The sequence below is a fragment of the Cnephaeus nilssonii genome (assembly GCF_951640355.1).
Source record: "Cnephaeus nilssonii genome assembly, chromosome: 16".
In the NCBI taxonomy this organism is placed as follows: Eukaryota; Metazoa; Chordata; class Mammalia; order Chiroptera; family Vespertilionidae; genus Cnephaeus; species Cnephaeus nilssonii.
Genome location: NC_137087.1, coordinates 22,284,328 through 22,309,531, shown reverse-complemented (window position 1 = coordinate 22,309,531; position 25,204 = coordinate 22,284,328). Strand labels below are relative to the sequence as shown.

The window sequence follows — 25,204 nt, the reverse complement described above, 5'->3', positions numbered from 1 at the left end:
AAGGAATGGGAGAGCAGGTAAATCAGGTTTAATTGTGAAAGGTCTTTAATGAACTAAGGTTAGTATATGAAAAGGTGACAAATTTTTAAATTAAAAAATTTCAACAGTTAATTCCTATATGTAATAGGAGTAATAAACTCAGCTCACTAACCTGAAAGTACAAGACAAATAATACTGCTAATCCCAGAATAATTAGTTTCCTTCATTGACATTGAGATGTGACAAAGGCATTGCTTGTCTCATGGTGTTATTGCCAAGTCAAAAAAGTGAAAAGGTTTTAATGAATTCTCTCTCTTAAGAGATAAAGAAGAATCAAGCACCATGGAGATCTTTTCTTAAATTTTTATGATGCTTCATAGTTGACACGGAGCTTTAAAAACTACTAGAACATTGCATTTTTGCCTAAGAAAACAATCCAAGTAAAGAGAAAATGGTCTGTTTAGAAATTTGAGAGCATATTTTCAGCAGATACATTTTTGATGGACACAAAAGTTGTTGTGACTATACCTGCAGTCACTAAAGAGTCCTTAGAGCTCATGTATATCAGTCACCTTGACAAGCTACACATTCCTCTGCTTGGAGTCACAATACACTCCACACTGTGGGAGGAGCCCACAGAGCCTTCCCACCAAGTTCTTGAACTAGAACTAGATCTTGAGGTCTGGAGCCTATTTGGGACACTAGCGCCTCTCCCAATCTAGCACACGTATTATGTCAAGGGGGTCGGGGATCTTTTTTCAAACCCTTAATCACACACACAATATGACAAAAATATTAAGAGACCGAGAGAGGACAAAAATGTTAATTTTTTTCTTATTTAAAATGAATCTTTGTGTTCATGGGGATTGAATAGTTTCCTCATTTGGGATTCCTATATATTAACTTAAGTTCATCATGAATAGTGAGATCCTGAGAGCGATGTAAAACTTCCCATGCCTATCATTTTTGTGACTACCACCAAACCCTTTTTTGGTCCTAGATTCCTGAAGTCTTCTTGCTTGCCTTACATTAGCCTTTCTATGGGTCGTAGAATTTACTTTCTTTGCTCTCTTTCAGATTAAATACTAACTTTGGGCTCTAGACTTCAGTATCCTTTACACTAGTGGTTCTCTATGTGATTATCTTCTTCTGTATATGAAAACATACATGGTATGTTTCATAGTAGCCCACCTCCCCTCCTTTCATTCAAACTAAATCTTTACGTTCTTGCCAACTTCCTATACTTACCAATTTGATTAAAACAATATAAGAGAATGGCTTACACACCTTTGGCCTATTATCTAAAAACCTTTTCACATTTAAAATGCCTGCCCTTGAGGTATATTCCCTTAATTAAACAGATTCCTACTAATTCTATATATCACCTCTGCTGTCTCTTTATTTCAACATTCTCTTCTAATGACACATTTCATTTGTCTCTATTTTATCTGCTGTTTTTCCTCTTACAAACTGGAAGAGGAATTAAAAGAATGGGACTTATTTCCATATTGTTACTGACGTATTTCCATATATCTCAAGTTCTTACTTGGGTAATGTAATATATACTAATTTACTAATGCCACTCACACCAAAATTAGACTAGAAATAAAACTGATGGGGATGCTCACTGTCATAGTGAGGGGATGATTTTGTAACAATGAAGCAGGATTTACCTCCAAGTGCATTCCATCTGCAGCCAAATTTTAAAAAGATGATATGTACTCAACTCTGCTCGATTAGTCTATATGTAATGGGATTTGGTTTTTGGCCCAGCAAGAGTTTCTCCAGAACTGATTTAAATACTTCTCTTCTGTGACATATTGGGGTATAGAAGACAAGACAAGACTGGTCAATACCAGCATTAAAGAGAGGGAGCAAAGTCTAATTTTGTTAATCATTCTTTCCCTAAAGAACATTCTGGCAATTGCCCGGCCAGCGTAGCTCAGTGGTTGAGTGTCAACCCCATGGTTCGATTCCCAGTCAGGACACAAGCCCAGGTTATGGGCTCAATCCCTAGTGTGCGGCATGCAGGAAGCAGCCAATCAATGATTCTCTCTCATCATTGATGTTTTTATCTCTCTCTCCCTCTCCCTTCCTCTCTGAAATCAATATATATATATTTAAAAGAACATCCTGGACAAAATAATTGCACATCAACAGAAAAGAGTTACCTTACATTTGTATAGTGCTCTACATTTCTAAAGTGCTTTCCCAAAGAAAACTATGAAGAGTAATGCTGAGTTAACATGAATTAAGAAATACAGTCATTTGCTGCTTAACGAGCATACGCTCTGAGAAAGGCGTCGTTAGGTGATTTCATCGGGCGACCATCACAAACCTGGATGTTCTAGCCTTTTAGTTAATTGTATGTGCTATACTTTTATAAGACTGGCAGCATAGTAGGGTTATTTACATAAGCATCACCACAAACACATGAGTAATGTGGTCTGAGCCCTGACAGTTGACTTTTTATATACCCAGGCATCCACTTAAACTAAGGCTATCTATAATAAATACATTGCCAGTCTCAAGATTAGATAAATAACCAAGCTGCCTCACCCCACTGAGGTGCCTTTGTTTTAGAAATCTTGGTTTTGATAACTGACCATTTGGGTTACTTGTTTTTTCCTCTTCCCATGCCTTAAATTATGGCTCTTATGTATATTTTCTTAAAATAAATGTTTTAAATTGATTTTTAGAGAGAGAGGAAGAAAGAGAGAGTGCGAGAAACATGAATGTGAGAGCAAAACATCAATTGGCTGCCTCCTGCATGTCCCATACGGGGGATGGAGCATGCAGCCTGGGCCCTGACTGGGAATGGAACTGGCAACCTTTTGGTGCATGAAATGATGCCCAACCAACTAAGCCACACCAGCCAGGGCATGGTTCTTATTTATTTATTTATTTATTTATTTATTTATTTATATTTTTTGTCAATCCTCATCCAAGGATATTTTCCCATTGATTTTCAGAGAGAGTGGAAGAGAGGGGGAGAGACAGAAAGAGAGAAACATTGATGTGAGAGAGACACATCGATTGGTTGCCTCCCATATTTGCCCCAACAGGGCCAGAGATTGAGACTGCAACTGAGGTCTGTGCCCTTGGCCAGAATAGAACCTGAGACCCTTCACTTCTTGGATCAGCGCTCTATCCACTAAGCCAAACCATCCAAGGACTGGTTTTATGTTTTAAATTCACCAATAAATAGTGAGCTCATGAAAACCTAGGCTACCAACCCTCGACTTCAGTAAAAAGAGAATGCCAGGCTCCTGCTCCCTCTCTTTCTCTCTCTACCTGCAACCTCGCTGTTGCCCCATGGCATATTGTGTATGCTCCAGGGCCTGTAAGTAATAAACTCTTTTTTTGTTCAGAGTTTTCTAATGGTTATTGCTGAAGGCTATCTTGTATTCTAATAAGAACTATAAGGGTCAGTCCAGCTGACATTGGTTTAGAAAGGGGAAGGGTGTATGGGAAAGTGTAGTGGCCCAGCTGAGTCCCCAAGCATTTCTAGCCCTTCTGGATAGCCCGAGACAGCACAAACAGTAATGCTTTGCACTAGTACTTTATGACATTACCACAGCAACACCAGCACGAGGTAATAAGAATGTTTTAGCTCTACTTTACGGTAATTATATGGGACCATCTTTGAATATATGTGCCGTCATTGACCCAAACATTGTTATGTGGTACATGACTGTATACCCAAGGGTATTAGCATCAAGTTTTGTTTGTATGAACCGGACTCTTACATTTTTAGCAAGTTTTTTAGAGATCTTCTTTTCAGGAAAAATCCTAGGGGGGAAAAACGGAGATATTTAGCAAAGTAAAGAACATTCAATAAGCATTCTATGTGGCCAAGTTAGTTTCCATGATTTACTAGTCTGTCATGATTATTTATGCCATATTGTTTCATTTTCAACCTAGGACCATTTCACTACAACCATGATCTGTTTTCAAGGGCAATTGCTCCTTCTTATTTTGAAAATGGCATAAAATCTAAGTTTGAATTTTGTCAGAAGCAGAAAGAATACCCTAGGTGAAATGTCTAAGAGAACTTTTAATTTCCTTTCTTGAAACCTGCTCTTGGCTCGTTCAAGTAAATCATTCCACCACTCACCTAGTTGCTCAAGCTGTAATTATTGTGGTCACCTTTTACTCTGCTCTTTCTCTTACATTCCACACTCAATCCATCAGCAAATCACACTGGCTCTGTTTTCAAAAGATATCTCAAATCTGACCATTTCTCACCCTTTCCCATTGATAACCACTCATTGATCCGAGCCACCACCATCTCTTGCATAGCCTATTGCAATAGTCTCCTAACTGATCTGCTTATTTCCGCTTTGCCTTCTTTAACTTGATTTTTGCATAGTAGCCATGATTGAACTTTTTCAAAACCATTTCATCTGCTTCTCAAAACTTTAAAATGGTGTCCCATTCATACATTTAATAAGACTTAAAGTCCTTCCTGTGGTCTGCAATTCCTTACATGATCTAGCCTTGTACCTCTGTGACTTCACTCGCCTCCTGGCACACTGGGCTTGACTCAAACACAGCAAACATTTACCTGTCCTGGCTTTGACACTTTCTTCTTCCTCAGCCAGGAACATTCTTCCCCGAGATGGTCACATGGATAACTTCTCCACTGCATCAGAAGCTTTGCCTGACTTTCCTCGCTAAAAGAGCACACCACCCTTCCTCCTCCATCATTCTCAATCCCCTTGTCTGACTTTATTTTTCTTAATATTTATATCTTTTCCACCAGATTGTCAACTCCACCAGAGTAAGGACTTTGCCTTTTGTTCACTGTTGAATCCACAGTGCCCAGAATAGCACATAGTAGGTGCTCAATAAATATTTATCGGACAAATAAGTGACAGCTAGAGTATACATGACAGCACTTGGGCTTGTTAAAGTACAAACTTTATGACAGATTTTAAATTAATGCTTGAAAGAGAAAATGAAACATTTTCCTATTTTAGGTAATATTTATCAGTTTAGCAATTTATGTATGCATTTACATCTGAGAACCCTCTAAGATGGAATTGTTATTATCCTATTTTATAGATGAGAATAACTGAGATTCAGATGCATTAGATGACTTGCTCAAGATTATAAAGTTATTCAGTGTTGGAGCCGAGATACAAACCCAGGTTTCTGATTATAATCAGATGTTCTTTGATACTTCTGGTATGAAAACAAAGCTTAATTGCACTACTTATTTTATCCACTATGAATAAATTTACATTTGAAAGTCACCTAGATGTTATGTACATATTTATATTTTACATTTATACGTAAAATGTACTTATATTTTTTCTTTGTACTTGTAAGTTTTCTTTGAAAATATGATTTCTATTTATCTATATTATTTTCTCCTGCAATTAAGAAAAAAGAGAAACAGCAATTGATTTAGCAGGATATTCTAATGAACAAAATAATTCAATAGATATCTATTGATAACCTTCTATGTGCTGTGTGTGTACAGAGATGGTGGTGTACAAATCGAAGTGAGGTAGGCAGAAAAGTAAACAGCCAAATTTAATATATTGTGATAAGTGCTGTTGGGGGTAAGAACTGTGAGCTTTAGGAGCCCATTGGTACCCAACCCAGAGAAAAGAAGAAATCTCTAGGGGATGTCTCAGCTAAGAACTGAAGACCATGTAGGACTTGGCCCAGTAAGGCAGTAAAGGGAGGTGGGGACAGGGAGCAGCTCAAACAAAGACAATATGTATAAAGATCTGAAAGCAGCTCAGTTAATGAAACTACATGTATTTCAATGGAATATAGACAATGCTCAATTAACTACAAATCAAAATTTAAATTTCTCTTTAAAGTTTGTCCTTAGATCAAGTCACTTCACTAGTTCTACTTCCATTTCTTTCTCTTTTTAAAAATATTTTTATTGCTTTCAGAGAGGAAGGGAGAGGGAGACAGATAGATAAAACATCAATGATGAGAGAGAATCATTGATCGGCTGCTTCTTGCACGCCCCCTACTGGGGATCAAGCCCACAATCCAAGCATGTGCCCTTGGTCAGAATCCAACCTGGGACCCTTCAGTCCGCAGGCCGATGCTCTATCCATTGAGCCAAACCGGCTAGAGCCTGCTTCCATTTCTTACCATGGTATGTGGCTAAAGCTGTTAAATGATTATAATAACAATAACAATAATTATAATAGTAACTACCATTTATTGAACATTTACAAAATGGCAAACACATTTAATCATTACTTCAACCTATGAGATGGCTACTGTTATTATACCTGTTTAATAAATGAGTAAACTGAAGCTTACAGAAGTTAAATAACTTTCTTGAATTTATACAACTAAGAAGTGTCAGAACTTGGATTTGAACTAGATCTATCTAACTCCAAGTGTTAGGTAATAAACACTACATTAAAATATTAAAGAAATTACTTATTTTGAATACCTGAAGTTTCATTATCATAATAATTTCTCATGACCATAAGCATCAGAATAGGCACACATTTACACATTAATTAGCTTCTTTTCTTTAAAAAAGAAAAAAAATAGTTGCAGAGAGCAGTGATTACTTATATGAGTATTTTCTTTTCAATTTCTGCCCTAAAATAAGCTTTTTATTTTTTTAATTTTATTTTTCTTTTTAAAAATATATATTTTATTGATTTTTTACAGAGAGGAAGGGAGAGAGATAGAGAGTTAGAAATGTGGATTAGAGAGAAACATTCATCAGCTGCCTCCCTGCACACCCCCTGTTGGGGATGTGCCTGCAACCAAGGTACATGCCATTGACCGGAATCGAACCCGGAACTCTTTAGTCTGCAGGCCGACGCTCTATCCACTGAGCCAAGCCGGTTAGGGCAAGCTTTTTATTTTTTTAAATACATTTTTATTGATTTCAGAGAGGAAGGGAGAGGGAGAGGGAGAGGGAGAGAGAGATAGAAACATCAATGATGAGAGAAAATTCTTGATTGGCTGTCTCCTGCATACCCTACACTGAGGATCGATCCCACAACCTGGGCAGGGAATCGAACTATGACCTCCTGGTTTGTAGGTCAACCACTGAGCTACACTGGCTGAGCCAAATATAAGCCTTTTAAAAGGTTTTCAACATTAACATCTCTTTTACCTAAGTATTAATTTTTACTAATATTATTTGAGTGCCCATTATAATGGGTCCTGTTTTAAGGGCTTTGCATTCATTATGTTATTAATCCTCACTCCCCTGGGAAATAGGTATTATCCATGTTTTACAGATGAGAATTCCAGTTTAGAGAAGTTAAGTAATTTTCTCAAAGTTACATAACTGCTGAGAGATGAAGCCATAATTTGAAAACAGATCTGATTCTAAGGCCAATGTTCATTCCATATTGCTCAAGATAAAAGCCATAGTAAATAGTTAGAGACAAAGGTACATTAAAACACAATATGAGTAATGTCCAATAAATAGGGAGAAGGCCATCCTGATTCATAAAGCACTCAATTTTCTTCCTCACATCTAAATATATACAGAAACTCAAACTAGGCTAATGAAGTAGTTGATTAACAAATGAGAAGCATTTTCAATCAGTACATTAGTTACATTTTCAAATAGCATGTTGTACCTGATTTCATATATCTTTAACTGTTCTTCTGCATAGTTAATGCACAAAATAGACAAATTTTCAATTGGGATGTCAATTATACTTTCATGTACTATTTTGTATGTCGTCCACAGTTGTACAAACTTTAACATAGTCATATAGTTCTATCTGATGAGTATATCATAATTTAATTAACTAATTTCTTATTGGACATGATCCCAATTTTTTAATATTATCATCTATACTATGATGAATATCTTTGTAGATAAAACTTTGTACCCATCCAATATCTTTGCATTTTCAATTAACCTTTTATTAAGACACAATAGACTTCTCACCCAAATAAATGGATCCAGTAGTGGAAATCCCAGGCTGCAGCAAGCATGTGGGAAAATATTTGCTGTAGGTAATCCTTTTAGCCATCTCTAACTGCCCTCTCAAGGTCATTGCCCACTTTGCCAATTTAGAGGTTAGTTTTGGATAACATTCTAAAAGTTTGAGAACTTTAGGAAGTTTTATTTGTGATACAAGTGAGACTATCATATAAGAGGTGAACTGAAATAAGTTTTGTCATAAAAAACAGAAAAGATTTAGGAGATTAGTTTTCTCTCCATGTTCCCAGCACAAGGCCCAGCACTTAGTAGCTACGAGTGGTAAATAGCTTTCTTAAAAAACATTTTTTTAAAAATTGATTTCAGAGAGGAAGGGAGAGGGAGAGAGAGAGAGAAACATCAATGATCAGAATCATTGATTGGCTGCCTCCTGCACGCCCCCTTCTGGGGATCAAGCCTGCAATCTGGGCATGTGCCCTTGACCAAAATAGAACCCGGGATCCTTCAGTTTGCAGGCCAATGTTCTATCCACTGAGCCAAACCAGCTAGGGCAGAATGGTAAATAGTTTTAATCTCCATTACCATCTCTGATTGATTGGTGATAGCAGATGGAGTGGAGTGTTAAGAAAGTCAAGGTCAATGGAAAAAGTACTGTAATCAGTTAGCTACATCTTTTATAAGGAGAGAGAGGAGTAACAGCCTGTGGGTCACAAGTTTGCCATCCCTCTAGTAAGTGTGTGAATGAATAAATAGATATAATATTAATAATATAACATTGGTTTGCATTACCAAATTTTCTAGTCCAGGGGACTTAGAACTATGGGTACTGTACTATTTTTTTAAGCTTTAAAAAAATTTATTTTTGAATCGGTAATGTGTTCATATAATTAAAATTCAAAAGTCAGGAAAGGGTATAAAGTGAGGAGTGTCCTGTCTTGCCCCCATTTTCCTGTCTCCCATCTCCCTTCTTCGCCAAGGTTAATATAAGAGATATTTTAAAACCTAGGGTTTAACTCATATCTTTATAGAAATTAAATTAATTATACCTTATTTGAAAAGGCTAAATCATTATAGTTTTCAAGAGCAGATTAAATCTATAAACAATAGCAAATTTAAACAACTGTTTCTAGTTTTCTTAAAACAAAAGCATTATTTTCATGAGCTAGGTCAAGTTTATAATTTCACTAACCAATTGAGATTATGTTGTCAATATCTTTTAATTTTTATTATTTTATTACATTCAAGGTAAAATGGAGAGGATGGAGAGCAAATCTCTGTACTTTATAACTAAAAGCCCTTAACAGATACTATCAAAAGTATATTTAGAAATTTTATTTAATGTTACTATAGCTATAGCATAGCTTCCTCAGTTGAACTTATATTTAAAGAATTTAATAAAGTGGTAATGCCTATATTTTTATTTTCAATTTCAATAAAATCTCATTCAGTTCCTCTTCATTTTACAATTTGAGAATAATCTTTAAGTCTTTATGGTAAATTTTGTAAAAGTGTTAAAATTAGGCAATTGTTTATTTCAAGCTTTAAGTTCTTAGGAATCCATCATGCTTTAGTAAACATAGACTTATTGTTCTCTGGAAATGATCCAAACTTATTATTATTATTTTCTCACAGCATGCAAGACGACAGCATAGAAGCTTCTACTTCCATTTCTCAGCTCCTCAGAGAGAGCTATTTAGCAGAAACCAGACATCGGGGAAACAATGAGAGGAGCCGAGCAGAGCCTTCTTCCAACCCTTTCCATTTTGGCAGTCCTTCTGGAGCTGCAGAAGGAGGAGGAAGCCAAGATGACCTTCCAGATCTTTCAGCTTTTCTGAGCCAAGAAGAATTAGATGAAAGTGTCAATCTGGCAAGACTGGCGATCAATCATGACCCTTTGGAGAAAGCAGATGAAGCTCAAGCTAGAAAACGTCTTTCCTCTGATCAAATGAAACACGCATCAAAATCAAGTTTTGACCCTAACTTCCGCCAGGATAACTCTCCAAGTCCTACCAGCTCTAACGAGAGCCCTCCGGAGGCAACAAGGCCACAGTATAGTTCTGAGTCTCAGTCCAAAAAACTATTCTTAAATAAGGCTGCTGATTTTATTGAAGAGCTGTCCTCCCTTTTCAAAGCCCATAGCTCCAAAAGGATTAGACCCCGGGCCTGCAAAAACCACAAGAGCAAATTGGAATCTCAAAACAAAGTTATGCAGGAAAATAGCTCCAGTTTCTCAGCTCTGTCAGAAAAAAGAGAAAGATCATCTGTTCCCATTCCCATCCCTACAGATACTAGAGATAACGAAGTGAATCATGCCCTTGAACAGCAGGAAGCCAAACGGCGTGGGGCTGAGCCGGCTGCCAGCGAGGCAGCTGGTGGAGACACCACCCCAGGGTCTTCACCGTCATCCTTGTACTATGAAGAACCTCTGGGGCAACCTCCCCGATTCACTCAAAAGTTATGGAGCAGAGAAGTTCCAGAAGGAACCAGAGTACAGTTGGATTGCATAGTGGTAGGAATTCCACCACCTCAAGTAAGGTAAAAATGCCCCATGAGTAATGCTTAGTAATTGCTTTCCATCTACCATGATTCTCCTAAGTTTATCTTTTAAGTAAGTGGTTTCAAAAATTATATACTCCCTTTGAGAAAAACAGTCAGAGTTTAAAGCAGCACTGTCCAATAGAAATATAAAGTTAGCCATATATGTAATTAAAATTTTTCTTGTAGCCACATTTTTATTTATTTTATTTTATTTTCAATATTCTTATTTATTTCAGAGAGGAATGGAGAGGGAGAGAGAGATAGAAACATCAATGATGAGAATCATTGACAGGCTGCCTCCTGCATGCCCCCTACTGGGGATCGAGCCCACAACCCAGGCATGTGCCCTTGACTGGAATCGAACCCAGGACCTTTCAGTCCTCAGGCTGGGGCTCTATCCACTGATCCAAACCGGCTAGGGCTAGTAGCCACATTTTTAAAAAGTAAGGACTGAGAAAAATTAACTTTTTAAATGTACATTATTTAACCAATAAATGAAAACATTATCATTTCCACATATAATCAATATAAACATTATTTTTATGATATTTTACATTCTTTTTGTCATACTAGGCCTTCAAAATCCAGTGTGAATTCTACAATTACAGCACATCTCAATTTGGCTACTACATTTTCCTAGGAAATAATTAATTTACATTTAGATTTTATAAAACCTATAGTTTAAAAAGTAGATTGACATACACAAGTCATTCTAAACCTACTTAAATTTTTTGTAATATTCAATTTTGTAAAATTGAGTTGATATCAGTTTTTTTAATTAAAAATACTTTAAAGTTCAGTCCCTCAGTTGTACTGGTGACATTTCAAGTGCTCAATACCACATGTAGCTAATGACTATGGTATCAGACAGCACAGGTCTACAGGCTAAAGCTTTAAAAAGAAAGTATTTATGATCTATACTCAATGAATGCCTGTGATTTTTTTTTTCAATTTTAAAGAAAGCCAAATAATCGAATAAAAGCTGATAGAATAAAGATAAAATAAGGATGTTGCTAAGGTCAATTTACAGATTCATTTTACAGGTAAAGTATTTATTATAAACTTTTTGATATCAGCTTAATGAATACTATTCTTCCTAATGTCCAAGCCTTTCCCTAGTATGACAGATGAGTAGAGAGAAAATCCACCTTTTATGTGCCTACCACTCAGCTTTTCTGTGAAGCCCATGAAGCCTAAGCTTCAGGGCTCCTCATTTGCATAAGCTATACCTAACTTTAGGTTCTAACTTTTTTTTTAATGCAGAACTTCCACATTTATGACCTTCAGGCCCCACAAAATGTGGATATAGCTGTAGCCCCAAGGTGACATTTGCTACCTTTAACCCTATAATAATATGTGAATAATGTGTTTGAAGTATATTACTTTTGTAGAGAATTGCTGGTATTTAGAGTCTTGTAAGAGTTATTTTGCTTCCCTAATAGCTAATTACCACTAGAACATGACCTCGTTACTATTTAACACTTATTCTAGATATATAAGCAGTTCCTCATCTTTTTCTTAGAGAATATTCATATGATAGAACAGAAATAGTATTAATATTAATAACTAGAGGCCCAGTGCACGAATTTGTGCATGGGTGGGGTCCCTCGGCCTGGCCGGAGATCGGGGCCGATCGAGGCATCTTGCCCAGTCCCGATCAGACCAATCAGGATTAGCCAGCCGGGGGGAGGGACCGTGGGATGTTGGCCGGCTGCAGGAGGTTGGCTGTGGGAGCACACTGACCACCAGGGGGCAGCTCTTGTGTTGAGCATCAGCCCCCTGGTGGTCAGTGGCATCATAGCAACTGGTCAACCGGTCGTTCAGTTGTTTGGTCGTTTGGTTGCTTAGGCTTTTATATATATATAGATAATTTTTATTTATATATGTCTATTGATTCAAAGAATCCTAGTCCAAAGACAAGACATATTCATATATTGAATTTTGCTTTTCAAAGGCAACATAAGGTAATATTTGAATATTATTTCTACAATGGAATTTAATTTCTATACAGTTATCTAAATGACCTCCTTAAGGGCAGGGATTTAGTTGTTTTACCTATGTATCTTGAGCACCAAGCACAGCTTCTGGCCTATAGTATTTACTAAGAAATGTTGAGTAAACTAATGCATAAAGAAAGAGGAAAACAAGAAACTCAACTTAGGTTTAAATCCAGAGTGAGACAGTTGGCTTAAGATGTGACATATCCTAGGGAGAGGGAAAAAACAACAACTATTTAGCTAGCCAATTATAAATTTACAAATTTAAAAGTGGAAAAAAATGTACACAGCTTCAATGAAGCAATACTAACTTTACCTGGGAAGAATTTTTTTACTATTAGAATTCATACCTGAATCCCAACCACTGGTTTGGTGCCAGGAAGTTAGTTGGTATTCACTAAATATTTTCTAAATGAATTAGTATTTAATTTAATGACTGCAATTATATTTAGAAAAAAATTTAGAATTTTTCAAATAGACAATTAGCTATCATTATTTTCCTGAGAATAGAGTTTACATACTCTAAGTAAATGTTTATTTAGATTTTACTATGTGCTCAGCACTGTGATCCAGTGCAATGACAGAGACAGTATAGACATATGTCCCTTGCCCTCAAGGAACTTGCTATCCAATTAAAGAAATCACCCTCATTTTTATAGTCTCAACCATAAGAACGATCAGACTTCAGAGAAGGGGTGGGGGACTAAAGAAGTCAAAGAAGGCTTCAGAGACATATTTGGGTTTTAGTTAAGTCTTGAAGAGTGAGGAAGATTTAGGTAGAAATTTACTCATTCGTTTATCCAGCAAGTACTTAGAGTCTTACTAAAGTGACTCACCAGGAGTACAAAACAACTGTGTGTTATTGGAGGTCAGGGACCTCATTTTGAAACCAAGCCTAAAACTATTCTGAGAAGGTAGCTCAAATTTAAAAGAGCGATCAGACAAATGTAATCAAAACATTACAATATTGTATAATAAAGGCTATAATAGAAGTATGTATAGGGTGCAATGGCAACGCACAGTAAGATGTGATTACTTTGCCTGGAGTGCAGGATAAATAAGAGTTAACACAGGAGGTGCAACTTCAGTTTGAAGAGACCAAGGGTGGAAGAGGAAAGCAAGTGCAAAGGCCCAGAGACAAGTGTTTTCAGGGAATTACAAGTACTTGGCTATGTGAGGAACTTGGGGTAACAGGTGAGAAAAGATGAGGGAAAAGACTGAAGAAGTAGACAGAGAGATAGGTTGCTTTAGGCCAGGTCCACTCAACATGTTCATATGAAGATAGACAGGGGAATTGCACTATTTTTAAAAAAATATATATTTTATTGAATTTTTACAGAGAGGAAGAGAGAGGGATAGAGAGTTAGAAACATCGATGAGAGAGAAACATGGATCAGCTGCCTCTTGCACACCCCCTACTGGGGATGTGCCCACAACCAAGGTACATGCCCTTGACCGAAATCGAACCTGGGACCCTTGCGTCCGCAGGCCGACGCTCTATCCACTGAGCCAAACCGGTTTCGGCTGCACTATTTTTATGTGACAGGAACAGGACTGATCTAACTAGAAAGAAGAGTGGAATCAGATGATTTTGAAGAGCCTTGAAAGCAAAGCAGAATAGTTTAGACTTGGTTGCAAAACCAAGTGGAAACCATCTACAGTTGTGTATAGGAAAGTAACAATATGAAAGGGAGCATTTAGGTAGCATTAATCTGGAAGAATGAGTTAGATCGGAAATGAATGGAGCTATGAGGCTACAAAGGAAGCTATCCCAGGCATCGAATGCTCTGATAGGACTGGCATGGGGGCACTAGGAAAACAGAGAAAAGACGTGAGCGAGCAATATATTTAGGAGAAAAGAAATCAAGCTGAACTGGTGATTGATTAGCTAGTAAGGAAAACTAAAAAAAAAAAATTTACTCCACAAGTTTGAAGCTGGGCACCTGAGAGAATGATGGGGTCACTGGCAACGACTGAGAAAATGCAAGAGGTGGATGATTTATGGAGGAGTTTGATGACTTGAATGTGAGCAAATGAAGGGACCATATCCAATAGGCTGTCGGAAATGCAGGACTGAAGGTCAAGTGAGAAGGCAGTGGAACTGGGAACAGTCCAAGATGACCTGGACACTAGGAAAAGCCTGACACAATATCTCTGTAATTACAAAGGGACTAAAAATACAGGTAATACTTGGAACTAACTTCTAGTAGTGCTAGACTGGAATGGTATTTTCCAACCTTCTTCTAGCAGTATCTCCTCCCACTTTTCTTCTCATAATAAGTCTGTTTACATGTTACCCAATACATATTTCACACAAACACACACACGCACTTTTTTTTTAAAGATAAAATTAGTGCTTTGGGAATTGAAGAGGGTTGAGTGGGGAGACCCTCCAGCCCCTACCTGCTTGCTTACCACAGAAATGAAGACATCTCCATAGAACCCAGGAGCGTAGATTTTGATCCACAGGATTCATTTTAAAATGCATTAAAATAATAATGAGACATTTGGGGTTGCCATATAGGAGCACCATAGGGAATAAGAAAATCACCCTTTTGCTGTTTTTTCAAGGAAATGTAACGTCTTTATGGAAACTGGGGTTTAATCTTGTATCTGTGTGCTCCTGTGTATAATCAGTATTTTACTTATGTTCTTGTAACCCTAGGTTAGCACATTGAAAAATCATTTTTACATATCTTTGTTGATTTCCAAGTGAATTGGGTAGAAAATGCTTTGTTTTGTAGGGATGGTATTCTATATCACTAGTGTTTTTGAAAGCTTGTTAATCTTAGACATAGGTTTATTGGAGGATTTGTCTTAGAAAATGAAATACACTCATGCGCTACCCACAGATGAAAGAGTCTACAGGAATTCACAGCAAATGGCCATGATCCTTTTATATATCATGACTCCAAATTCTTTCCCCAGGAATGTACAGCTGGGTCACACTAAGTATATTTGCTTGTATGCAACCTTCTGAAGCAGCACAAATTTACCTTTTATAAATGTTGATGCCTGCTTTGGCTGTTAAATTTTGCTATTGGCACTTCTGGACCTATGCTTTCTAGTAGTGTGCTGAGGAAATAAATTAGTTATAAAGAAAAATATCTTTATCTTAAATGGTTTAGGAGAATTCTTTAAAATGTTATAAGAAATTATACAGGTGGTCAAAAGTAGGTTTACAGTTGTGAGTACGAGAAACACAGTTTATTCTTGTATTATTATTTATTAATTATTGTATTATTTTCCATGTGAACAATTGTAAAACTACTTTTGCCCCACCCTGTATATATAATTATCATGTGAAATATTATGTAAATATTTTTAAATATTACATTATTTAGGGGTTTTTCTTCTTTTTGGGAAAATCTAGATACCTTCCTTTATTCATTAATCCAACAAATATTAAGTGCCAATAATGGGATATGTACTGAAAATTAAAGCACTAAAATTAAAGCAGCGAACAAGAAATCTTCCCTGCCCTCATGGAGCCTAGAATCTAGAAAGGAACACAGACAATAAAGAAAAATTTCACAAATGATTGTATAATTACAATTGTGATAGATGTCATAAAGGAGAGGCGTATAGCAAATAGACCAAACCTTGAGAGTATATTAGAGAAGATTTTTCTGAAAAGTGGTACTTAAGCTGAGACATAAAAGAGGACTAGGAGTTAGCCCAGCAAAGTGAGGTGTGAGGGAAAGTGTTGCAGGGTGAGGGAACAGCAAATTTGAGCTCTTGAGGCAGCAAGACAATTGTTCACTTAAAGGAATTGAAGAAAATGGCATCACCAGGAGATAAAGAGGAAAGATGAAATGATTTGATATAAGTTTAGAGAGGGAACAGAGGCTAGAGTTTGAGAGGCTCCTAGAACACGCTACTAAAGTAGGTCCCTGGATCAGCAGTGTCAAGCGTCACCTGGGACCTTGGTGGATATGCAAATTCACAGGTTCCACCTTGGACCTACTGACTCAGGCCCTGTAGGAGTGAGGCCCATACATCTGTATTTTAACAAATTGCTGTTTGTTTCTGTGCTGAGCATTTTTGCAATTTCTTCAAAGATCTCCTGACCTGGAGGGACCTCCTCCCAACCCCCAGAGACCTCCCCCTGCTCAGTTCCTTGACCCAGATGTTGCAATCTCCAGTTAACATTCTAGCACCTGCTCCTTAGTCTTCACTCCAACAGAACACCCCTCACAGACTCTGTTGGAGTCACCTCACCGTAGCACGTGGTCCTTTGAGGCAGGATCTGTTTTGAGATTAAAAACCAGACTAATTTATAACCCTAAACAATATCGGTACAGAAATATTTATAGGTGAAATGACAAAAATCCTAGATTTACATTAAAATAATCCAAGGTGGGGAGAAGTGGAGAATATAAGAGAAACACATTTGCCATTTGTTGATAATTTGTTGAAGCTAAGTGATGTGTGCATGGGGATCATTAAACCAGTGTCTCTACTTTGTAGATGTTTGGAAGTTTTCATAGTAAGTTTTTTAAAAATGATGTTAGTATTTCATGTTTTAAAAATGTTATATAAGTGGAATCAATGTATAAATTCTTCTCTACTTGAATTTTTCCCTAAAATATATATCTATGTTTGACATATAACTCTAATTCACTGGTTTTCATTGCTATTTAATTGCAAGGCTAGAGGATATTGATGTACATTTGCATTGCTTCCAGTTTCTTTTTCCTAATATGAACAATGTTATTATAAACATTCTAATATATTCTCCTGTGTCTTACACTTCAGTTGAGCTAGCTAAGCCCTCCTGTACAATGTTGACTAGAAGTGGTGATACTAGGTACTATAGTCTTGTTTTTGTTCTAAAAGGGAATGACTTCCATTTTTCACCATTATGTAGGATTTTGTTACAGTTTCCTTTTGTTTAGAAATATTATGATTTTAAAAAATCATGACTGATGTTGAATTTTTTCTGCTTTTATTGAGATTATTTTATTATTTTCTCCCTCTTATTCTGTTACTATGGTAAGGAACATTGATTTTTATTATGACAAACAAAACTTGGAATTCTTGGGGCAAACAAAGGCAACACTATAAAAGAGGCTCCAAATTGAACAAATAGAATTTATTCTGAAAGAAAGATTAACATAGCAAATAGATGAAAAGAAGAAACTTACTTTAAATATATAACATTGGGAAAAAATCAAGTATATTGCATTAATAATAAAACTAGAAAATATAATATATTCATTTACTTATTTACTCAATAATAATTTATTTAGTACTCACTATGCATCAGGATCTATTCCAAGCACTTAGGGTTCATCAGTAAATAAAGCAAAATTTCCTGACAAATTTTATTCTAGATGAAGTGAAAGAAATAGACAATAAACAGTATATTTAATAAAGAAGTGAATTATACAGTAGTTCAATAGTAAGTGCTATGAGAGAAAGAAAAGATAAGAATTCTAGAAGGAGAAAATAAAAGTTTCTAGTCATCCCTGCTCAAAGTAATTAGTCCTTTAAAAATTATTTTAGGAATTATTCTCAACTTCACATTTATTCATCCTCCCTCTTGTCTAAAGTTGGCTATGTGGTAAGGGGTAGTCTTGATGAGTTTACATTAGGCAACTATTTTATTTATGCTTTTCTTAAGTTACCAAAAAGTTACCACTCAGAAAAATTCAGATCTTAATAAAAGTTAAAGCATAGACAAATCCTCCCCACTGGTACCTCCATACTCCCATCAGTGGGAAATAGCTGTTGGATATGAAAACTTGTTAACTCAGTTAAACAAGACATACAAAACACCAAATTTTATCATGAAATCCAGCATAACTTTGGGTCCTGTTAAAAAACATTTAATATTATCATACTGTCCAATATATTCCTGTTGCACTCAGTATATGAAGAGTCACTCCGATCAGGGAGAGAGCTGAACAAGTCAGTAAGTAACTATACTACCTTTTAGCTGTTTCAGGCATTGTTAGACAAAGATGGCTATAGACAATCAAGGAAAGATCTTTTCCAGACCCCACGCCTCCTTAAAAAATGAAACAGACTTTAGGCTATAATAATCCTAATTTAAATTCATTCATTTAACATGTATACAACATATAATAATCCTAATTTAAATTCATTCATTTAACATGTATACAACATATAATAATCCTAATTTAAATTCATTCATTTAACATGTATACAACACTTTTTGGAGCATCTAGAATGTGCCATATCTGGCCAAGAGCCAGATAAACAAGTGGTAAATAGACATGATCATCTCTGCCCTGTGGTATTTATTATCCAGTAATGGGTATATATACATAATGAATGTATAAGTGATATACAGGTTCTGTGATGGAAATGAACATGGCATTAGGAGAGGGAACAATAAGAGGTGGAACAGGGACACTGGAAGGGCAGGAGCTAGACTAAAGAAAGGCTCTGAGTAATCATTCTTTTAATGAGCATTATTACTGGTGAGTCAGAAGAACACATTCAAATTACATTTAGAAGTTTTTAATGTGCTAAAGCAATGAGTCATAATATTTATTCAAGCCGAAGCTTAGATTAAAGAGTAACCGAACAGCAGAATGGTGGTATGCAACCCAAAAGTCCAGTTACATCTGAAAAATGTGTCTCCTCCATGTCTTCATTCTTAGGCTTGAAGCTAGCCACGTTAGCAGATCCGGTGAACTATCCTTAGTGCATTAAAGGTGGGCTCTTCTTTATAATCTGGACCTGCCCTATTTCCCCAGATCAATGACTCATTTCTTCTGAGCCATGAATCACTGCTATTCTGTAACTGTCATGAGGATTTGGCGTTCTAAAACACATAGCTTGGCCAGGGCATTTCTATGAAAGCATTCCCTAACATGGATAGATGTTTCTTCGTGTCCTTACCCTCAAAAGTCTTAGGATAGCTGGGTCAATTTTAATACCTTTTCAAAAGGCAGCCTGACTGGTGCATTATTTCTGAGTGAGTTATGGTGTTAAAGTCAGAGTGATGTTACTGACTGTTCTTTGGGGTTGGCTGAAACCATCCTGGCTGTCTGAGTAAGGACAAAATGCTTCTGACAGAGAGTTGGGCATTTGAATCATTCCTCTTATCAATTCCTGGCTGTCCAATTGCTCATGGATGTTTCCACTCTCATTTTGGTAAAGAAGAGAAATGTTATCTAAAGAAATGAGATAACCTTATAGTATTTATATAAGGGAAGGTATTTACTTATTGGTTTTGAAATATTTAAATTTGCTTTTCCAAATTAATACAGGTAGATTTAATAAAAAGTTGAATATTAAAGAGCAGACCACTTTCAACTCTTTTTGCAATTTCCTATTTTTTTAACTCTAGATTTCTAAATGATATGCCACTGGCTCTTAACCTTTTTGTTCTCAGAACTCCTTTGTAGTCTTAAAAATTATTGAGACCTAAAAGAGAGAGGTTTTATCTAGGTGGTTTATATCTGTAATTATCATATTAGAAATTAAAACTGAGAAACATCACCTATTAGTCATTTGGAAAATGAGTAATGCAGACCTGCCAAATGTTGGCACATTTTTTATATGATAGTTTTTAAAAATCACATTTGTTAATATGATAATTGATTTCATCAAAAAGTCTTTAAGTATTGGGAAGCCCTAAACTTACTGTGGAGGATCCAAGTTTTCCAAATCTCTTATTTTTCCTTGAAAGCTCAAATTTTTTCATTGGCGACAAATGTTATAGTTATTTATACTTGAAACTAGAGGCCCGGTGCACGAAACTTGTGCACGGGGTGCGGGGGTGTCCCTCAGGCCAGCCTGCACCCTCTCCAATCTGGGACCCCTTGAGGGTAGGATCGGACCCCTGGTAGGATCGGGCCTAAACGGGCAGTCGGACATCCCTCTCACAATCCAGGACTGCTGGCTCCCAACTGCTTGCCTGCCTGCCTTCCTGATTGCCCCTAACTGCTTCTGTCTGACAGCCTGATCACCCCCTAACCACTCCCCTGCCAGCCTGATTGATGCCTAACTGCTCCCCTGCCAGTGTGTTTGCCCCTAACTTCCCTCCCCTTTAGGCTTGGTCACCCCTAACTGCCCTCCCCTGCAGGCCTGGTCCCCCCCAACTGCTCTCCCCTACAGGCTTGGGTCCCACCCAACTGCCCTTCCCTGCAGGCCCGGTCACCCCCAATTCCCTCCTCTGCTGGCCTGGTCCCTCCCAACTGCCCTCCCCTGCTGGCCATTTGTGGTGGCCATCTTGTGTCCACATGGGGGCAGGATCTTTGACCACATGGGGGCAGCCATCTTGTGTGTTGGAGTGATGGTCAATCTGCATATTACTCTTTTATTAGATAGGATAGAGGCCTGGTGCATGGGTGGGGGCCAGCTTGTTTGCCCTGAAGGGTATCCCGTATCAGGGTGGGGGTTCCTTGGGGTGTGGGGCAGCCTGGGTGAAGGGCCTGTGGTGGTTTGCAGGCTGGCCACGCCCCCTGGCAACCCAAGCAGAGGCCCTGGTATCTGGGATTTATGTATCTTCTACAATTGAAACTTTGTAGCCTGGAGCAGAGCCAAGCCTCCTGCTCGCTCCGTGGCCGGCAGCCATTTCTTTTGGGGTTTGTGTTCTTCTATAATTGAAACTTTGTAGCCTGGAGCGAAGGCCTAGGCCAGCCAGGGCTGCAGAAGCTTTGCTTCCTCCATTGCCGGGGCAACCCTTGCCTCCTGCTCTTTCCAGCTCCGTAGCTGCCGCCATTTCTATTTGGATTTGTTTACCTTCTATAATTGAAACTTTGTAGCCTTGGGTGGAGGCTTAGGCCGGCAAGGTCAGGAGGAAAGCTTGGCTTCCTTTGTTACCGGGGAAACCCAAGCCTCCCTCCTGCTCCCTGTGTCTGTAGCCATCTTGGTTGGGTTTATTTGCATATTTGCTCCTGATTGGCTGGTGGGTGTGGCTTGTGGGCATGGCTTGTGGGTGTAGCGGAGTTAGGGTCAATTTGCATATTACTCTTTTATTAGGTAGGATGTTATCAGTTATTTGTACTTGAAATGACATTTTGAGAAAATGACTGCTTAATACCCAAGTCTGAGAAGCCATGATTTGTCAGTCGCTCTTCTGTACCTAGTTCACCTAAAAAAATCACACAAGTGCTCTTTCATATCCAATAAAAATGCTTTATGCTACTTCCCATTTCACCATCCAGAATGTTAAAAAGACATGGACTTACCCTGACCCGTGTAGCTCAGTTGTTGGGTGTAGTCCCATACACCAAAAGGTGGTGGGTGCTATTCCTGGTCAGGGCACATGCCCGGGTTGTGGACTCGATTCCCAGTAGGTGGCCTGCAGGAGGAAGCCGGTCAATGATTCTCTCACATCATTGATGTTTCTCTCTCTCTCTCCCTCTCCCTTCTTCATTGAAATCAATAAAAATAAAAATTTTTAAAAAATGGACTCAAGGTTGAGATTTAATAAAAGTAATGATTTTTATTGCTTCATCAAGGATATTTTTAAGTAAAAACAGATTTTTTTTTTTAAGATTGCGAGTGTGATGGTAAAGAACACAATGACCATTAGTCAATGTTGACAGCACCTTAATTTGTGCTGCTAAAGCACTAGCAGTTTTACCCATTTTGGCTTTTGCACCATCAGTGTAAATGTCAACATGTGGAAAGGCAAATAATATCTTAGTATTACATGAAAATAGTTTTGTCTTCACAGAAAGTGAAATACACTTTGAGAACCACTGTAATACTTATTCTATTGTTGCTTGCTATGCTGATATTAGCCATTTTCTGACTTCCTGTTCCAAAAGATGGTGGTTTAGTGCCCCTTTCACTAAACCAGAACCTCTGTTGTTCCTTCCTCATTGCCTCAATATAATCATAGCATACTGTTGCTTAAAAAAAAAAAAATGTTTATCTTTTTGTTACTATGTATTATTCACTGCTAATCCAAGTAGGGTAAAATGAATGTTTTATTTTGTTTTTCTTTTGTTTTAATATGTTTTTATTGATTTCAGAGAGGAAGGGAGAGTGAAAGAGAGATAGAAACATCAATGATGAGAGAGAATCATTGACCAGCTGCCTCCTGCATGTCTCCAGTGAGGACCGAGCCTGCAACCCAGGCATGTGCCCCGACCGACCTGGGATCAAACTGTGACCTCTTGGTTCATAGGTCAATGCTCAACTACTGAGCCATGCCAGCTGGTCTGTTTTTTGTGGTGTTTTTTTTTTTTAATTATTGATTTTCAGAAAGAGAGGAAGGGAGAGGGATAGAGAGATAAAAACATCTATGAGAGAGAAACAACATCTATCAGCTGCTTTCTGTACAGCCCCTGGGGATCAAGCCCCTGATTGGGAATTGAACCAATGACCTCTTGGTTCATGGGTCGACGTTCAACCATTGAGCCACATTGGCCAGGCTGCTGGTACAACTTTTTATTTTGACCTGGAGTTGATTACTATCTTGCTTTTTTATGTACTTAGCTCTGTGATCCCATCACAGATTTGTCTCAATTCTCCAATACATTTGTAAAACATTTCCTAAGTATTCTGTTCCACGCAGTTAAGTCATCAGGCCCGTTCCCCCCCCCCCCCCCCCCCCCCCCGCCCTAGAGAAATCCCTCCCATAGCCTTTCTTCCTCTTGCTCCAATATGGAGCAGCTGCTCACACAGCCAGCTACTCAGCCTTTATTCTGGGGCATCCCCTAACTGAAGAGAGGATGTGACGAGCTGTGGGAGTCTAAATGCTCATTTCCCAAACTTGAAATAAATTACTCTCTTTTAAGCCCCATGTCTCCTCCCTCGCTCTCGGTGTGTTTCCACATTCCCAAACTTGGATCTCCAAATCCTGAAACTTGCTGGGGTTCTGATGCACAGATTGGCTTCTTTCGTTGACATCCCCAGGCACTTACTTGGTTTCCTGATTTTTCAACTCTCCCACATTGCTTGCACAATGCTAACATTCCATACCCACTGTTTTAACCTTGCTGTTAAAATTTAACTATATATCTTGGGGTTATTTCCATCTCCATACATAGTGATCTTTATCATTCTCTTTATAGAGCTGCATAGTGTTCAATTATGTGGCTATACCATAGTTTATTTACCAGTCCCCTAGTGATGGATACTGGGTTGTTTCTAATTGTTTGTGCTTTAAATGAGTACCTGTACATTTGTTGTTTTGTATGTATTCAAGTGTACCTGAATGATAGATTCCCACAAGTGAGATTGTTGGGTCAAAGGATAAATGCATCTGTAATTTTGGCATTTATTGCCATATTCCTTTAATAGGAGTTGTACCATTTTACATTCCTGCTAGCAGTGTATGATAGTGCTCAAACTTTTACACTTTTGCAGTCTGTTATATGAGAAATGGTATTTCCCTGTAGTTTTCCTGGCCTTTCCCCTCCACATTTAAAACTTTATTTTATGTATTATTCTGTGTAAACTTCTGGCCAAAAATCTATGTTATAATAAAAATTTCTAACTTTAAATACATAGAATTAAAATAAAATACCATAACTTATAGAAATATACTTAGGTTATTTGCCAGAATTGGGCCACTCCTGGGTGACTAGGACCCATCCTCCTTACTTTGATGATTCAAGTAACTAACAGAATAATTTTTATTTAGTTAGGTCAGATGAAATTTTGTAGAAGGGAATGAACAAACTCAACTCATCTTCAAATAAGCTAAACTAGTACTAACTTAATGCATACTGTAGAAAGCTGTAAGTCTTTTTAGGGGAAGCCGAGTTCCACATCAAAGACTCTGCTCTTCATGGTTGGCTGTATTTGTATTCTCATCCATCTTCTCACAGTTGTATCATTCTTCATAGAAACCGCTTTCTAATTTCCTGAGTAAAGGGACAATTTGATTTGAATATTGCCAGGTTTTCTCATAGTTACAATTAAATTATACCATAATAGTGGATTGTTTAATGTTCTCACTCTAAGTTTGCCACAGTTTTCTTCTTAAGGAACATCTGAAGCCATCTATATCATTAATTCTTACATTTCAGTCCTGTCCCATATTCCCTTCCTTGCAGGTGGTATTGTGAAGGCAAGGAGCTTGAAAATTCCCCAGACATTCATATTGTCCAGGCGGGAAATCTGCACTCACTGACCATTGCTGAAGCATTTGAAGAGGACACAGGACGCTATTCCTGCTTTGCTTCTAACATCTATGGGACAGATTCAACTTCTGCTGAGATTTATATAGAAGGTAAAGCAAAATACTCTTGGAGTATGGCATTTACTGGCAAGACATATAGTTATAATAAATAAATATTTATTGATGGTCTATTCTACTTCACACCCTTCTAGGCAGTGGGGATAACAGCAGTGAACCAAATAGACAAAAATTCCTAGGTTCATGGAAAGATGGAATTTACATTGTAATGGAGAGACATAAAGTATATGAGATACAAAATAAATAAAATATATGACAGGTATGTGTGTGTGTGTTGGGGGTAGGAAGCTTCCCACATCAACAAGCAGTTCTCCATGACACCAATTGAATAGCCTACAATTTAACTCAGCTTTTCCCAATTACCTGGAGATAGTGTCAGATCCAATAGGGCTCAGTTCTTTAAGATTGCTCCCACTTCACTTCAAATGCCAGTCACAAGTAGTAGTCCCCAGGTTACCCACAATTTCTGTCTGGCTTGGCTACAAATCAGAGGTTCCCATAACCCCCAACTCAGGTTCTATTAATTTGCTAGTGTGTCACAAAACTCAGGAAAACATTTACTTTTGATAAGCAGTTTATTAAACAATATGATAAGGATACAGAGAAACAACTAGACGGAAAGATAAAGAAAGTGAGGTCTGGGAGGGTCTTGAG

General features: G+C 37.6%; 1 protein-coding gene across 3 annotated transcripts in view; it reads left to right on the top strand.

Moving 5' to 3' along the window:
• Positions 1-25,204, top strand: part of MYPN (myopalladin) — a 97,366-nt gene that overhangs the window by 24,550 nt on the left and 47,612 nt on the right. For 2 of the 3 annotated variants that reach the window (XM_079793904.1, XM_079793906.1), the window contains 3 exons: positions 5,047-5,169; positions 9,512-10,414; positions 24,408-24,583. In XM_079793904.1, coding sequence (XP_079650030.1) covers positions 9,513-10,414; positions 24,408-24,583 — 1,078 coding nt within the window. In that variant the 5' untranslated portion in view covers positions 5,047-5,169; position 9,512. The remainder of the gene's footprint in view (positions 1-5,046; positions 5,170-9,511; positions 10,415-24,407; positions 24,584-25,204) is intronic. The other variant, XM_079793905.1, reaches the window with a different exon arrangement.